This window comes from Chrysemys picta, chromosome 8, assembly GCF_011386835.1.
Source record: "Chrysemys picta bellii isolate R12L10 chromosome 8, ASM1138683v2, whole genome shotgun sequence".
NCBI lineage: Eukaryota > Metazoa > Chordata > Testudines > Emydidae > Chrysemys > Chrysemys picta.
In genome coordinates this window covers 96,319,410-96,335,975 of record NC_088798.1, presented here as the reverse complement: position 1 = coordinate 96,335,975, position 16,566 = coordinate 96,319,410, and the positions used below count along the sequence as shown (strand labels likewise).

Below are 16,566 nucleotides of genomic sequence, written 5' to 3'. Positions count from 1 at the left end.
TCAGAGATGCCCCAAGCCTTTATGTTTGGAGCAAATGCAGATTTACTCCAACAAACAAATTACTCATACTTGTCCTGGGGAGCTTTAGTATATTAGTTCCCCTGTTGATTTCTGGGAGTGCAGCAGAAAACACATTTTCAGTATTGGCCCATAATTATACAAAACAAATGAATGTATGAAAAAGAACATATTTACAATCTATTGTTGAATGATATAGCACTTACATGTTTGAATGTTGAGATCATGCAGTCTTTAAAGAAAGGTTTTATTTTGCATTCACGAGAATATTTGTTCCGGTAAAGGATTGGGAGGTTGTAAAAGTTTCTGACAGAGCAGTTATTAAAAAAAAATAATAATAAGTTGTTCTGGTCTATATGAATTTTGCTGTAGGGCTGCCTGATAATCTCTCTGGATATCATTACAATCCTGAGCCTTTTAAACACATTACTTACAATGTATATGCCATTCATTATTGTGATGTAGCCTAATAACCACTGTTGAGAGACCTAGGACCACCACAAATACATGTTTTCCCCTGAAGCCCTTCAAGTTAAGCTATTGTTTAGTTCCTTGGTTTTGTTTCAGATCTCTGCAACTCTGTTTGTATTGGATTATGCTTGTTTAATGTAGCTGGTAGTATTTAATCTATTGCTGTAATCAGTTTTTGATTAGAGCTTCCAAATAGATTGAATTAACTGCTGTATGTGCATCAGTCCTAAACTAGTATTGCAAAGATAGCCTTTGCCAGATATATATCTCCTGTATGACAGAACTAAGAATTGGTAGCTGTTTCTTTTATTCAAAGTATATTTATATACACTAGATTTATAACAAGCTAAAATGTAACTTAGAGTAAGTTAATCCTTTTGGCTATAAGGAAATCACTGTGTGTGTGTCAGGTGTTCTCATATGTCTGCCCTAATGAGAACTAATGGCAAGATCTGTTGAGAGCGAGAAACTTGGGCCATTGCAATTACATTTGTAATGACACTTAAAATTCATTTAAACTAAAGGTAAGAGCTAGTGGAATTAGATTTAATATATTTTTATTGCTTCCTAAATGTTCTGCCTTCAGATTTTATTAAATAGCTATGAGAGGAGAATAAAAATCTCTTGCTGTTCAGCCTTGGAGTTTGTTTAGAAGAAAATACTAGAGAGAAAGCCTACTGCTAATTACTCTAATCAAGCACACTGATAATCCAGGGTAGGAAACTAGGTGGAAGGAATGATTCATGTAGTTCCAGTCATACAAGGTCTGACCTTGGCTTGTGTTTAGCAAAATAAACCAAATGCACCCTAAAATACTGTAGGTCTTTGCCAGACTTAACAAAACAGAAAATGTTCTACACGTTCAGGGGGATTTACAGGATTTTTAAAATGTTAGTATAATGACAACATTAGCTTTAAAATAAAATTTGAACTATTGCTCTGTTAAGACAGGTGTTGAGAGTTCTTGTGAAAAGACCTGTAGCCAAAAAGTTAGATACTTTGGAGCTATTTTTTATTAATCCAGTTTCTCCCTCTAACCAGTATCAAGATGGTTAAAATGACTTTCCCAATACTAAAAACAAGTACAATGATATTTTTCTCTTTGTCATGTAGAGCATGATACGCCCCAGTCCTGGTCCTATTGCAATCAGTACATTTGCAGGCTTATGCAAAGTATTTTAGAATTTCATCTCCCAGTGTGCTGGCTGTTACGTTGCTAGTTGCGCAAAATTTCATAGCGAGCCAAGGTTTGAGCACTGTGTTATTCAGTAGTGGTCCTTACACCCTCTAGAGAGAGAAATCTATCACTTTTGTGCATATATAAAAACAATATTTTTATTATTTATATTTTGGTGGGGAACAACACCACTAGGGTACCTACCCTGCCCTCCAAGAGCATTACTACCAATATAATATCCAAGCATCACAAAGTCCCTTTCAAAGTCCACACCATTACTGATCCTTTCGCATGGAATGCACCAGTATGAAGGAGCTATGCTGGCTCGTCCATGTTTCAAATTCATGTCTATCAGAGCTTCAAAGGCATTTCACAAAAAAAAATCTTGTGGAAGAATTTAGTGTCATTTGTGTGGAATCCACAGTAAGATTTCCAAACTTTAAAAATACAGTAAAATCAACCTACATCTTGCTCCAGAACAGAAGGATTCAGAAACATTTGTTAGCCCAAATACTGCATATATTGCACAAGGACAGCGCCTCCACCCCTGCAGTCAATGGGAGTTTTAACTTTGCCTTCAGTGAGGAGTCTAGGCATCACATGATCAGTTTTCCCACTAGGGAAAGGGCAGTGGTAGCTTGAAGGTAAATTGCAAATGTACCCATTCCTTGAACTTTCATAATCAATTGCACCATAAAGGAATGAATAAATCATGATTTTTTTTTTGTTTCTGCATCTACCTACCCTGATAAAGGTCACTATTATTTGTTATTACTGTCAAAAGGAGATTACTAGACTTACCCCTCTGGTTGGGAAACCCAGTACTCTTCAGATAAAAAGCCATAAGCCGCTTCTGTTTGCACACAGGAGATTGCTCCAAAACTGTCCTAAACCCAGATCACTTACATTCCAGGAAGTGACTGGTGGGATGGAGGTCGCCAGTCAGAGCTGCAGGGGTCATACAGCTGCAGTTTGGTCCTGCTGCTGAGGGTAATGAGTAGGAATGGCTCTGCTTGTTGTTGACTAGCAAAGGGGATTGATAAGGGGAAGCAAACTGTATCCGATACCTTTCAGGGTACCCTTGTTTGAAGCATTGTGGTGTCCAGTTTGGAGGGGGCCATGTTTTAAAAAGTATTTAGTTACCTAAAGATGCAGCTAGGTGCCTTGTGGGATTTTCAGAAATGCCTACGTGCCTGTCTGCATCTTTAGGGGCCCAAATACCTTTTAAAATGTGGCTCTGGGTGAACTTACTTGAAGAAGCAGCTCTTAAACTAAAGTCTAAATGCAGACTTATTGCTTGCCTCCTATTGCTCAGTCACTGGCATTCTTAATTCTCTAACCTGATCAATTTATATAATAGGTAGGTTTGTGTAATTTATAGGTTTCAGTGGTTCTCGGCCTTTTCCATCTTTGACCAAGGTGAGCCTCAAAGATCTGGACTGGGATTCAAACTGCAAGGAAGCCTGGATCTAGGTTTTGATTTGGATCCATCTGTATTTTGAATGTAAAACTATTTTCAAACATCTTGCAATCTCTCCATCCTGAATCTCTTAACCTACTTATTAATATGTCTTTGTTCTTACCAAATTTCTTTGTTGTGGGAAAAATGCAGGTGGATTGGAATGAAACATCTTTACTCTCTCCCATGAGCTATGCTAAAACTAAAAGCGTAATAAAATAAACAGGAAAATATTAAATGTGGTGGTGGTGGTAGTGACGGGAATTGAACTTCATTGGTAGATAGCTTAACTTTTGATTCTTCCTATTTAAAAATCTTGCTATAAAAATACTGCAGTGGTACATGGCCTGCAGTCTGAGGATAGAGCAAGTTCATTTGTTCTCTCTGATAGCTGTGAATTTTGTCACTGTTTTATTAGCTCGTCAGATGTGGTCTTTCTAAGGCTTTGATCTGGGCCTTTTGATCATGCTTATGGAATTGTATGTTCCCCTAACTTGCCTATAACCAAGTCCCACTGATAGAGAGCAAAAAAGCAGCGTTGGAGAGCTGGGAAGACTGACTCTGTATCATTTACTGGTGGCCCATGGGAACTCTTCTGAAAAGGTAATATAGCCCTGGGCTACAATGGAGCATCACTCCCAGGGACCTGGGACCATGGAGCAGTCCTAGAAGGAAAGAACATCTACACAGATGGTCCAAGCCTGTAGCAGCTCTTGGGGTATCCACAGAATTTGGGTTGCAGGCCCCCTGCTTGGGAGAAATATGCCTTGCTCTTTGTGAAAGAATTTGGAGGACACTCTGGAAAGGGGAACCTTACAGAGTTTTCTCCCCCTCGGCCCCATTGCCATGGGTTTCACCATAGGTGGGGCACAATGGGACTCTCAGGCTTTGGCCCCCTATGGTTGGTTCCTTAGTGTGCTGGGGAGTGTTGAGTTTGAGCTCCTTGAGGGAAAGCATAAACTGTGTGTGTGTGTGTGTGTGTTTCAAGTGTAAACAGTGTTGCTTAGGAAATCAAGTTGCGCATCTCCAAACTTCAACTAGCTCATTACAGTATAAGCAACAGTTGTTGGAGTGTTTTCTTTTACTGGCTTGATGTCAGACATGAGCACTTATAAAGCATACGCAAACTCCAGTGGTCAGATAAGATAGTAACTGGTATTTTTGTTAAATCTCTTCCATAAGATCTAATTATCCACTCAGCTGTGTGTTTTCTCTTAACTAATGGGGTAATGTAGCTTGGCCTAGTGACACCACCCACAGCCAGGGTCATAAATTTGAAAGCAAACTCTCCACATTAGTCTCTGGGGAAGCAGACTTCACATCATGACGGAAATGTGTCAGTCTCCAGGGGAGAGAGCCGACCACTCCACACATCAGCAGCTGCAGGCAGCATCACAAAGAGACTCCTTGATGCTGCTGCTCCCCCTGCTCTTGGAGGGAAGGAAGGTGGTGGGTGGGTGGCAGTTCTGAGAGAGAGGATGGGGATGTGTGTGAAAATCCTCTTAAACCCAGCGACAGCTCAGCCTTTAGCTGAGCAAACATAACTTGTTCGTAATTGTAACTGTATACCCCCTCTCCTGCCCCCCATACCCCAAATTAGCACCTCCTCTGTGTTTCTCAGCATTTCTTGTTTTATCCATGAACATCTTAGCTCTGAGTTACGGACTGGCTTTTCTGGGGTCTTGTACAGCGCAGAACATGTTTAATAATTCATCACTCAGGAGCTCTTTCTCCCTTTTTTTTTTGTCCCTGTGCTTGGTGCAGGAGCAAAGAAATGTGCCTCGGTGGATTTATATTGGCTTTGCACAGACTCCTGGGTTTTTCAGCCCTTTTGGGGGAATGCCTGCTTCCTGGTATAAATTAGAGCTTCAGGGATGCTCTCTCAATTGCCTGTGGCCTTCTAGGGCCATCCAGCAGATTCATAGATTAATAGATTCTAGGACTGGAAGGGACCTCGAGAGGTCATCGAGTCCAGTCCCCTGCCCGCATGGCAGATGAGACCAGCTGGAGCACAGTGTTTTGTGGCACCTCCTGTCCTGGGTGCTGAGAGGAGGAGGGGTATTGTAGAGCAAAGGGATGCTTACTGGGGCTGTTCTGCTCATAATTTTAATTCTAGTTTTGGAGGGCATTACAGATGACAGATGTTTCCAATGTAGTTCATAAGGCAGACAACTCTGCTGTGTGATCACCTCAATAGTGAAACACATGGGAGTTCTTGTGTTTTCATAGCTTTATTTATTTATTTTAAATCTCCATTTGCACAGAAAACATTACTGGGCCAATGCAAATTAATGATACTTTACACCCTTTTAGTACCTTCCAACTGAAAATTCAGAAGTACTTTGCAAATATTATTGATCTGATGCCAGTCCTATATTAAAAAGTTAGGTCAACCGAGCTGCATCGCTCAGGGTGTGAAAATCCACACCCCTGAGTGACACAGTTGAGCCCTAAGCCTGGATCAGGCATGGCTGATCACATATCTGCATTATGAATCAAACTAATTCCAATGGGCTAGATAGGAATGCTGCCATGTGAATTTATATTGGCTGAAAGGACTGTAAATGCATGGCAGTGATAAATAGCAACATATCCAATTGGGGAGGGTATCTAATGGGGGTAGTTCAGAGATTTTGAGTCAGGGCCAATGCCCTTTAAGATCTTTGTTAATGGCGTTGCAGGGAGAGTGAATGGAATGTTAATGACACTTTCAGTTGACACTAAATACTGGTTGATTGTAGTGTTGTGGTGTTGGTTCCAGGATATTAGAGAGACAAGGAGGGTGAGGTAATCTCTTTTACTGGATCAACTTCTGTTGGTGAAAGAGATAAGCTTTTGAACTTACACACAGCTCTTCCTCAGGTCTCTCTGTACCTTTTCCAGACTGTCGCTGGGGCAGCGGGTGGTGTTTTTTCACACCCCTGAGCAACCTAAATTTTGCCAACATAAATGGTAGAGAAGACATGGCCTATGCTTGAAAGCTTCTCTCTCACCCACAGAAGTTGGTCCAGTAAAAGAGATTACCTCACCCATCTTGTCTCACTAAATATTGGTTAATTTAAAGGCCTCAACTCAAATTATTTAAAGATTTTTTCAAGCCCATAGTGTTTACAATGTATTTGGCCTGAAGTCACTGTAAATTCTTTACTGCTATGAATGGATACTGAGCTAAACATTAGCATCTGTGTACTAATGTTCTTGAGTCTGCTAGACAGCTTAGCACTGAATGCTGTGGAAAAAATAGTGTCTTCCTGTGATCTGTGAATTACGTGTAAGTATTATATGACACATCCGACCTGAACTGTTTCCATGTAAAATACAAAATACATCATGGGTGTTGACCAGCTGAAGAAGACAGGGTTCCTAAATCAAAGAATGTTAGTCACTGTTTTCAACTGGTTGTAAAAGACCGAGAGTCTGATCCTCTTTTTGCTTACACAGCTATAAAACAGGAGCAGTTGCACTGAAGTCTTTCAGTTTACACCAGTATAAAGGTGAATCAGGCTGAGAAATTTTGAGTTCCCCCAGTTTCTTCTAAATATCCAGATGTCAGAAGAGGGAGGTGACAACTGTCCTGGAGCTTTTGAGCAGGATCAGCGGCAAAGAATTTTAAATATATAAAATTAAAGGAGATTCTCTTCCACATATACTATGGGACCAGCTGGAAATGCCGACTGTACACAAGTGATTATTGCACAGTATTTGCTCCCTCTTCTGCAATATGATCAGCTAGTACAGACCCTTGTGCCCCTATGCCAGGGTTTCTCAAACTTTTGTACTGGTGACCCCTTTCACACAGAAAGCCTCAGAGTGTGACCCCCCGTTACACATTAAAAACAGTTTTGTATCTATTTAACACCATTATAAATGCTGGAGGCAAAGCGGGGCTTGGGAAGGAGGCTGACAGCTCGCGACCCCCCATGTAATAACCTTGCGATCCCTGAGGGGTCCCAACCCCCAGTTTGAGAACCCCTGCCCTATGCAATCCCGCTGACTTCGCTGGGATACAAGGGTCTGTGCAAAACAACATACAGACAGCCCACATACTGAAGAGTTTACAATATAGACAAAACCAGCACAGAATAGACAAAATGTACTGGGAATCCCAAAGGGGGAATCCCATATTGACTCACTTCTTTTGGCCATCATGGAAGAATTGAGTCTTCACTTAATAGTCTCCAGGGAAGGTATCCCAAAGTGTATGCCAAAATGTTTGCTTCCTCAAATAGCTTGAAGTGATAACAGGTCGCTCTGCTCAGTAACAATTGCAGATGTTGATAGTGAGTGTCTTTATTTTTAACTGTTTCCATTGGAATTAAAAAAAAAAAATCTTCATGGAAACATGGAGATTATGGGGCAGATCACTGTCTGGTGTAAATTGTCATAACTCCACTGCAAACAGCTTACGCCAGCTGAGGATCGGTCTCCATGGATCATGGATATTGTCTTAGATTTTGTAATAGTTTGTGTTTTACGTAACTACGGAACTGTTGTGTTTAACTACGGAACAGTTTTGTTTTGACACTTGTCCCTTGTAATAAAGGTTTGTTTTCAACAATGATAATTTCCAGCATCCTTATTGTCACAAAGCCTCAATAGATTATTCACAGATCATTGTTTTGTCTTAAAAACACCCCATTCTAGTTCATTACATTCAGCAGCATGCACAAGTAAAGTTCCTTTGAAAATGGTCCAGAGCTCTGGTTAGAAAGTGACTTTAGAGTGATCTAGAAGCAATTAATAAAATGGGCTGGCACAGAGTTTTAGTAGTGTTTTAATTCCCTAATCTGTGCATGCTCACTCTCAGACCCTGCTGGCATATACTTCATTCATGTCACATGTACTTTGGTTATTGATCAAAGCAGGCTCTCGGTCTAGCTGACTGGAGGCATGGATCGATCTGCCAAAAGCCCCGTGATAAAAAATTTCATTTGATTTATGCCACTTTAACTCCATTGATTTTCAGAACATGCCATTTAGTCAATTCAAGTCAGCCTGAAACACAAAATTACTGCAAAAAAAAATCATTAATACAGTTAAGGGTGTCCTGGGGATAGCTTTTACCCTTCCAGAACATGTTGTTCAGCAGAAACTAAGGGATACAGAGTTAAGGCAAATGCCCAAGGTAGGTTTCAGACTTCAAAGTTGCAGGCCCAGTGAGGCATTAAGTGGCCCATTCATCTCAATGAGATGTTCTCAGAGGAAAGAGAATACTCCATGTTGACGAACATAGCTTGAAACAATAGCTCTGAGATGGGTGAACTGCACCATTCATGTCAGTGGGTGCTCCCTTCCTGCCAGCAGTCCAGGAGAGTTTCTGATGTGTGTTAAGCATACTGGTTCTTAGCCTCTCACCCCAGTGTTTTCGGTCATTGCTCTGAGCATGCCTGTTCTAAGCGCCCCTTCCAGAGGGGCAGGGCTTCCCCAAATCCCAGCTTACATGGGGGTTAGGGAGAAGGGCTCGGATACCGCAGAAGGGCAAGCCCCCACCCCAGAACTTGGCTCACATAAGTGAGAGGGAGGGGGGTCAGACTGTGAGATGGGCAGGGAACCCCAGATCCCAGCTTACATAGGATGGTAGAGAGAGGGATGCCCATGTCCCAACTGTCCCCTAGTTCCCTGCTATTCAACCCATGTTCCCTTCCCAGTGCCCTTCACCTGAGACCCCTGCCTCTCTCCCCTCCCCTACCTCCCATCACCGTTTCTCTTTCTCTTTGATGCAGCCCCAAACCTCTCTCACCCCTATTCCTCTCACTCCTCCCCCTAAAAGGCCCCTCCCCTTCCAGTAAAAACATTTGCATATCTAATTACAATTTTTTTTATTACATTCCCCAAAATAACCTCCTCACGTGCCCCTCCTCCCCCAACAGAGACAGATTTTACAGATATGCCTCCCAGCCCTTTTCAGATTTCTGCCCAAGGAGGGTCAGGTTCAGAGGCCTACTGCTTATCCCTTTGAGCTCTCCAGCTGGTGTGAAACTTCCAAGGCTAACAATCCTATTAATTCGTCTCTCTCCATACTCGGGATAATCAATTTGGCACGAAAATCAGGCTTGTGGGTCAGGTTTGCGACAAGCCAGACTGAAGAAGCAAAATATTTTCGAAGTAACCTTTTAATTTTGATTTCCCCAAAGAGCTGGTGGGTTCCATGTCTGTACTCTTTTGGGGTAACTTACAAGTATTGGACACCCAGGTGCAATGAACTGAGCCCTGGTTTGATGTCTGTGTGACCAAAAATGAGTTGCCGGAATCTCTCAATTTATAAGAAAAGCTGTTTTGTTTCTCCTTGGAGTTATATCTTGGGAACCCCTGGTTCAAATGGCCCAAATTTGGATCAATGTCAGAACCAGAGGGGACTGTTAAGTATACCAAATTTCAAGGCTAACCATGATTTTAGAGCAGTTAGAGTCAAGCCTTAAACACAAACCTGGTCTTGACTACAGTAAGGTTGTTACCCTGCTATAAAAGATCCCTTATCCAATTAGTGTGGCAAAACCAGGCATAAGTTCACATTTTCATGCCTTTAAAGGCCCTGATCCTGCCCTAGGATTCTTCTGTGAGTCCTTGTATTCATGCAGAGTCCCATTGAAGCCAGTGTGATTCTGCACTGAAGCCATCGTGAGTCTGCCCTAGAACATAGATTCTCAACCTTTTTCTTTCTAAGCCCCCCGCCCCGCAACATGCTATAAAAACTCCACAGCCCACCTGTGCCACAACAACTGGTTTTCTGCATATAAAAGCCAGGGCTGGTGTTAGACGGGTAGCAAGGAGGGTAGTTGCCTGGGGCCCCATGCTCAAGGGTCACCTATGAAGCTACATTGTCAGGCTTTGGCTTCAGCCCTGGGTGGCAGGGTTCAGGGGAGGAGCTTAAGACCCATATGGTGGGGCTTCGGCTTTCTGCCCTGGGCTCCAGTGAGTCTAACACTGGCCTTTTTGAACGACCCCCTGAAACCTGCTCGAGGTCCCCCAGGGGGGCCTTGGCCCCTGGTTGAGAAACACTGCCCTAGAAGATTCAAATGCAGTTGGGGCTGAAGCCAGGACATTAGAGGCCCTCATTAATATCCACTTCTTGGTGGCTTGAATTTGGCTCAGAATGTCACTGCTGTAAATCTGGAGAAGTTGGCCTGTAGTGCTTTAAAGATAATTCAGCAACCAATACAAATGTTGGGCCTGACACACATTACTACCTCCCAGCTAACTAAAGGACCAGTGTTTATATACCAAACTAATGAGACCTTGAAAGGCATTTCCATGAGTAGCGTAAAATAATTCCAATATGAAAAAGTTGCCAAAGTAATTTTAAATAAATTGCAAACTAAAAATAGGAAACCACAAAGAACTCTGTTTATGAATGGCTTATTCTCCAAGTAAGCTCTGATTTAGTTAAGCTGAATGGAGGGGGAAAACCCTATCATGAATCTAGATTTTACTTGTACATTATAGAAAATGGACACTTTCATCACAGTGCAGCCTAAAAATGAAGGAGGTGGAAAGCCCAATGGTTTGTACAGTTACAGAACAAAATAAGCCATCTGAAAACATGGAAAAGTAAATAAGAAATGCTGATTCATCATGGCAAAAGCATCAAAGGACCTAGTGCAGGTTGCTTGTTCTGATTAGACATGAAAAGAGGTTCTTATCTTCCCATAAGCTCTTAGAGTTCATGCCCCACTGGTACTCTGTACCCATAATCATGAAGGAGGTATTCTGTGACAAGTGGCTTGGTCAGTATGTTTTAAACTGGATGCTCCCTGCCCTGTTCACTCAATGTCGTTTCCACATTATTCCTGCCAGGGGAACAATTTGTGCCCGCAGAGGGCTCTGTGTGGTGCTGAGGCTGGATCAGAACATGAGTTCATATGATACTTCTCGCCAATACAAAACAGGCCTCAAAATCAAAATGTCTACCTGAGCCTCTCTATTAGCCAGGTGATATTGCTATTGCCCTGGTCTCCCTCTCACCCCTTGTCTATCTCACTACATCTGTCATATTTAAACTTAGACTGTGCTCTCTTTAAGGCAAGAATCATGTTTGTGCTTGTTTATAAAGGTCCCTATTGTATCTCTGGAGGCTCAGAATAAATAACACACTGCAGTGTGCATGCCTGGTGGCACCCAGAATCAACCAGGGCCTGAATTGGGTCCCAAGTATTTGATACAATTGATATATGTAGTTTGTTAGCCAGTTTGTTCCTTGCATCCATCCAAACAATGCATACAAGGGAGACAGTACGGAGCTGAGTAGAGATCCTGGTTTTTGAGTCACATGTTGAATATAGCATAGGAAATTTACTTTCTAGGGATGTAAATTGTGGGGATTTTTTGTTTGTTTGTTTAAAAACATTTTCCCCTTAGAGGCCCCCTGAAGTGACCAAGTCACAATATTGGAGAATTTCCCTTTCACTTTATTCTCAAACCAAACAGTCATGTTTGGAGGTTTCTTTATGTCGCTAATACTGTCATTCTATAGCAGCAGGCCGGTCACCGGCAATCCATATAAAAAAGCATAGTTCCATTTAAGAGTAAGATGCAACAGAGATCACGGGTTGTGTGTAATAGGAAAAAATCAAAGCCAAAGAGTTTTCCATGAGAAAGTGAAGTTGCCAAGAGACAGTTGTTAGAGGCTGTAATTCCATGACTAATTTGTAGTTTATACTTGGATGGGGAGGTGGAATCTCTAGTCGATCCTAAATTAGACTACTTTTTAATCCTAATCTGTCTGTCAGAGATGTGCCCCGGTAATTCTGCAAAATAATATGTTGAAGCAGTCATGCATCTCTTGAGACACAGGATTATTCTAGTATAAATAAAGACTGACGTTAAATGGTATCCAAAAGACATCCAATTTAAAATGCAATGAGAGATGAATAAGTACAATATCTAACAGACTGCACTTTCTCACTAGATAAACCATGCTGGTGACTCTCAAGTGTGTGTAAGCATAAACAGATGCTATGAATGACTGAGGAGGAAATTTGAGGACAAACATTTAGCTATCAACAGTTTACACAGTTAGACACGCACTTATTGGCAACTGTACTGCCTACATATTATATAATTTTATTTTATTTTTGCAAAAATTAGAAATATACTGGGCCAGATACAGACAAAACACCCACTGCTTTGAATAACTATGGCTCATTCAGACCTGTAGTGTTCGGCCCTAAATCTGTACAATCCAACCACAACTGGTACCTGGACATGTCATTAGTTTCCCCAGAAAGGAATTCTATGCTTAGTGAGATTTTGGCATTAATACAAAAACAGTAGGGGAAAAGTGATGGAGATTTAATAAGCATAATGATATTTCATGCAAGACTGGAAAGAGACACGTAATTTGAGCAGCAGTTGGGGAAAGTTGATGTAGAATATCACACCTTTGAAGGAAGCTGTTAGCATAACTGCTATAATGCGTCTCTTTGTTTTTGCCACACACAAAAAGCCCCACCAACTTTCATTTTTTCAGCACTCTTCAGAAGTTGGTTCTCAAGCATGTGATGGAGCCTGTGAATAGAGGCTGGGATTTTCAAAGGATCCCAAGGGATTTTAGGTGCCCATCTCCCTTTGAGTGAAGGGCTACATTACATTATTATATGTAAAAAAGCAAGTTTGCAAAGAGAACGGTATCAAGTGCTCATGGAAGTCAATGGGAATCTTTTAATTTACTTCAAAGAGCTTTGAATCAGACCCATATCTAGAATCATCCAGTGTGTCTACAGAACACAGTCTTCGGGGGAGAAAATAGGGCAGCCCAAAATTGAAGCTACTTCTGAAAACACACCCAAGCTGGTAAATATCTCCATCCCAGACAAAGCACAATGGCCCTTTCCATTGAAAACTGTTCACTCACAACTGCTTTGGTAACAGGAAGTTTGCTACATTCCCTTCCTTTCCAAAGAACCAGTCCTCTTTCTTTAACTGTTATGTGTTCTCATACAATGCATCCTTTTTAGAAGCACTTTTTTTTTTCTTTCCTTGTGTAGATTAATCCTGGGAGTAAGGCAGCCATGGCTAACCTGTGCCCCGGAGATATTATTCTGGCAATTAATGGAGAGAGCACAGAAAATATGACTCATCTAGAAGCACAAAACAAGATCAAAGCATGTATGGACCAGCTGATGCTATCTGTGAACAGGTAGGTGTCTGCACTTTCCCTTCCAACACTTACACCTCTACATAGTAACTGTGTCCATGTTTGTAACTAAATGTCCCCTTCCTTGAGGTGCTCTTCTGCAACCACATGGCAACCATGAGCACCTTCCTGTTTTCCTCTGAATCTCTGAGCTGTAGCCTCTTTCCTAGCTAGGGAGGACTAGAAGGCAGTTCGTGTTGGAGCAGATATGATGTGACATCTTAATGCCCTGAAATAATCACATCTGAGGCCTGGGCTACGCTTGGCTACACTCGTGAAGCGCAAGTGTAGTCGCGCCGGCAGTGCTGTAAAAGAGCTCTCGCAGCGCTGTATGTACTCCACCTCTCTGAGGGGAGTAGCTTGCAGCGCTGCGAGCGAGTGTCCAGTGCTGCAGGCTCTGATTACACTGGTGCTTTACAGCGCTGCACTCGCTGCTCTGGGGGGGCGTTTTCACACCCCTGAGCGCAGCAAGTTGCAGCGCTGTACAGCGCCAGTGTAGCCAAGGCCTGAGTGACCCTAAGGGCTTGTCTACATGGGGACACTCAGTGAAGTTAAAAGTGAATCTACTAAAGGTGTGAAGTCAACATGCATAAATTAAAGGGCATTTCATTCAGGAATAAAGTGGCCGTAGTACGTAGTTCACTGTAATTTAATCCTTGTCCAAGGATTCCAGGGAGGATTAAGGGCTTGTCAAAGCACATTAACTGTTAATGTGCATCAATAGGTCCACACGGACAGATAGTCTAAGGCAGGCTAGTGCGGGGTAAATTCACACCCCAGTTTGCGGCGAACTAATTGTTCCCATGGACAAGCCCTTAATCCACCCTGGAATCCTCAGACGAGGATTAAATTACAGCAAATTATGGCCACTTTACTCCTGAATGGAACACCCTTTAATTTATGCATATTGACTTCACATCTTTTAGCTGATTCACTTTAACTCTCCTGAGTGTTCCTGTACAAAGGTGGTCTAAGGGCTAGTCTATACTAGCTTCATCGCTGGGTAAAAAATCCACAACCCTGACTGATGTAGTTAAACTGACTTCATTCCCAGTGTAGACAGTGCTAGGTCAGTGGAAGAATTCTTCTGTCGACCTAGCTACCGCTTCTCAGGGAGGTGGATTGCCTATGTCAGTGGGAGAATGCCTGCTGTCTGTGTAGGTAGTGTCTACACTGCAATGCTACAGCGGCGCAGCTGTGCCACTGTAGCATTTCAAGTGTAGACAAGCCCCAAGTATTCCTTCCTCTCCCACCAAAAGGCTAAGCATGCTGCCTCTGCAACAGTTCCTGCCTCTGTTTGTCCAGGGAGCAGGCCACTGGGACCAGGGCTTCATTTATACATTTTATTATTTTTTAACCGTTCTTTCCTATTTGCATCAGCCAGTTTGTCCCAGGATATCATGCAAAGTTGGTACATCTGCAAAAGACTGGTGACTGGTCTCAGAATAAAGAATGACACCATAGTGTATCAATAGGTTTGTTTCTTAATGTGCCCCAGTGGTTTGTGTATCTGCTCCAGGTAAACAAATGCTTTTAAAATGACGTTATAGAAAAGGTAGATATGGCAATATATATTCCAGGTCATTTGTATTTGAATTTGCATGAGCACACTGTAGGGCTTTTGGCAGAAGCAGATTTACATGTCTAAACATCCAGGCCTGTTCCCACTGAAAAACTCCTGTTGATTTCAACGGGAGCACTCTTGGGACTGAAATCTGGGCTTGGAGAAGCACCACATACATAGCACCTATTACCTTAATCTCTTTCGTCTACGTGCCTTAGCACACTTCCCAAGCTCTGCTGAGTGTTTAAACTTTTAGGAATGATTTAAAGCAAAACAAAAGTTCATGTAAATGGATTTTGTTTTTCTTTCCACCGGAATTCATTCCCTGGCCAAATGTTTCTAATTAAATCACAAATTTACTATAATTGTCCAGCCAAAATGAGTGAATTTTATGAGGCACATTAGTCATTAATGTGATCTGTGATAGATATAAGTACATTTATAAGATTTTCCACTTCATGTTGAAAAGGCATTTCCTTATGTAAAGAGCTACCATTCACTGTTTATACTTCCTTTTAAAAATTGTTTAGATTTTTGGACCTTAAAACCTGGTCTGAAATCTAAGTAACTAGTTATTGGTGTTTCACAAAGCCATAGCCTTATTCCTATGTGTACAGTTTGGTCATTTATAAACAGCTATCATAAATAAAGTAGAACTCTCTTTCAACATTAATATTTTAGTAGTACCCAGAGACCCTGATCAAGTTTGGACCCCATTGTGCGAGGTCCTGGAGGAACAGAGTGTGTGTGTGTGTGTGTGTATATATATATATATATATATATATATACACCTTGCCTCAAAGTGGTTTGTTTCACAGAAAGCTTCATCAAGAGCAGAGTTTCATATAACAAGAGAGGATCTATCAGGTCTGCCACATCTCTCTGCTTCCCACAGGGAGTGGCTTTAGTAAGAGTGGCCTATCTCGTCACAAAGTGGGGCTGTAGTGAGACTGGGAAACAGGGATTTCTCTTTACTCCTCTCCACACAAGGTGGTAACACTTCTGTGCTCCTTCTCTGCTTTACCATTTCCCCTTGGAACTACAATGTTTCAAGGGGCTAACTAAAATGATTAAGGGTTTGGAACGGGTCCCATATGAGGAGAGATTAAAGAGGCTAGGACTTTTCAGCTTGGAAAAGAGGAGACTAAGGGGGGATATGATAGAGGTATATAAAATCATGAGTGGTGAGGAGAAAGTGAATAAGGAAAAGTTATTTACTTGTTCCCATAATATAAGAAGTAGGGGCCACCAAATGAAATTAATGGGCAGCAGGTTTAAAACAAATAAAAGGAAGTTCTTCTTCACACAGCGCACAGTCAACCTGTGGAACTCCTTGCCTGAGGAGGTTGTGAAGGCTAGGACTATAACAGGGTTTAAAAGAGAACTAGATAAATTCATGGAGGTTAAGTCCATTAATGGCTATTAGCCAGGATGGGTAAGGAATAGTGTCCCTAGCTTCTGTTTGTCAGAGGGTGGAGATGGATGACAGGAGAGAGATCACTTGATCATTACTTGTTAGGTTCACTCCCTCTGGGGCACCTGGCATTGGCCACCGTCGGCAGACAGGATGCTGGGGTGGATGGCCCTTTGGTCTGACCCGGTACGGCCGTTCTTATATTCTTCAAGGGGACTAGCACAGTGGAACCTTCTTATGCTGGAGTAAAGCTTCACTGTAGGTGACCCTCCACTGAAATGCATTGAAATGAAGCTCTCAGTCCACTAAAATGGAGTATCATCCTATGTGA

General features: G+C 42.0%; 1 protein-coding gene across 1 annotated transcript in view; it reads left to right on the top strand.

Moving 5' to 3' along the window:
* The window catches only part of PDLIM4 (PDZ and LIM domain 4), a 98,251-nt gene that overhangs the window by 8,946 nt on the left and 72,739 nt on the right, over positions 1 to 16,566 (top strand). Inside the window, exon 2 of the mRNA XM_005311487.5 lies at positions 13,109 to 13,260. Within this exon, the coding sequence (XP_005311544.2) occupies positions 13,109 to 13,260 (152 nt within the window). The remainder of the gene's footprint in view (positions 1 to 13,108; positions 13,261 to 16,566) is intronic.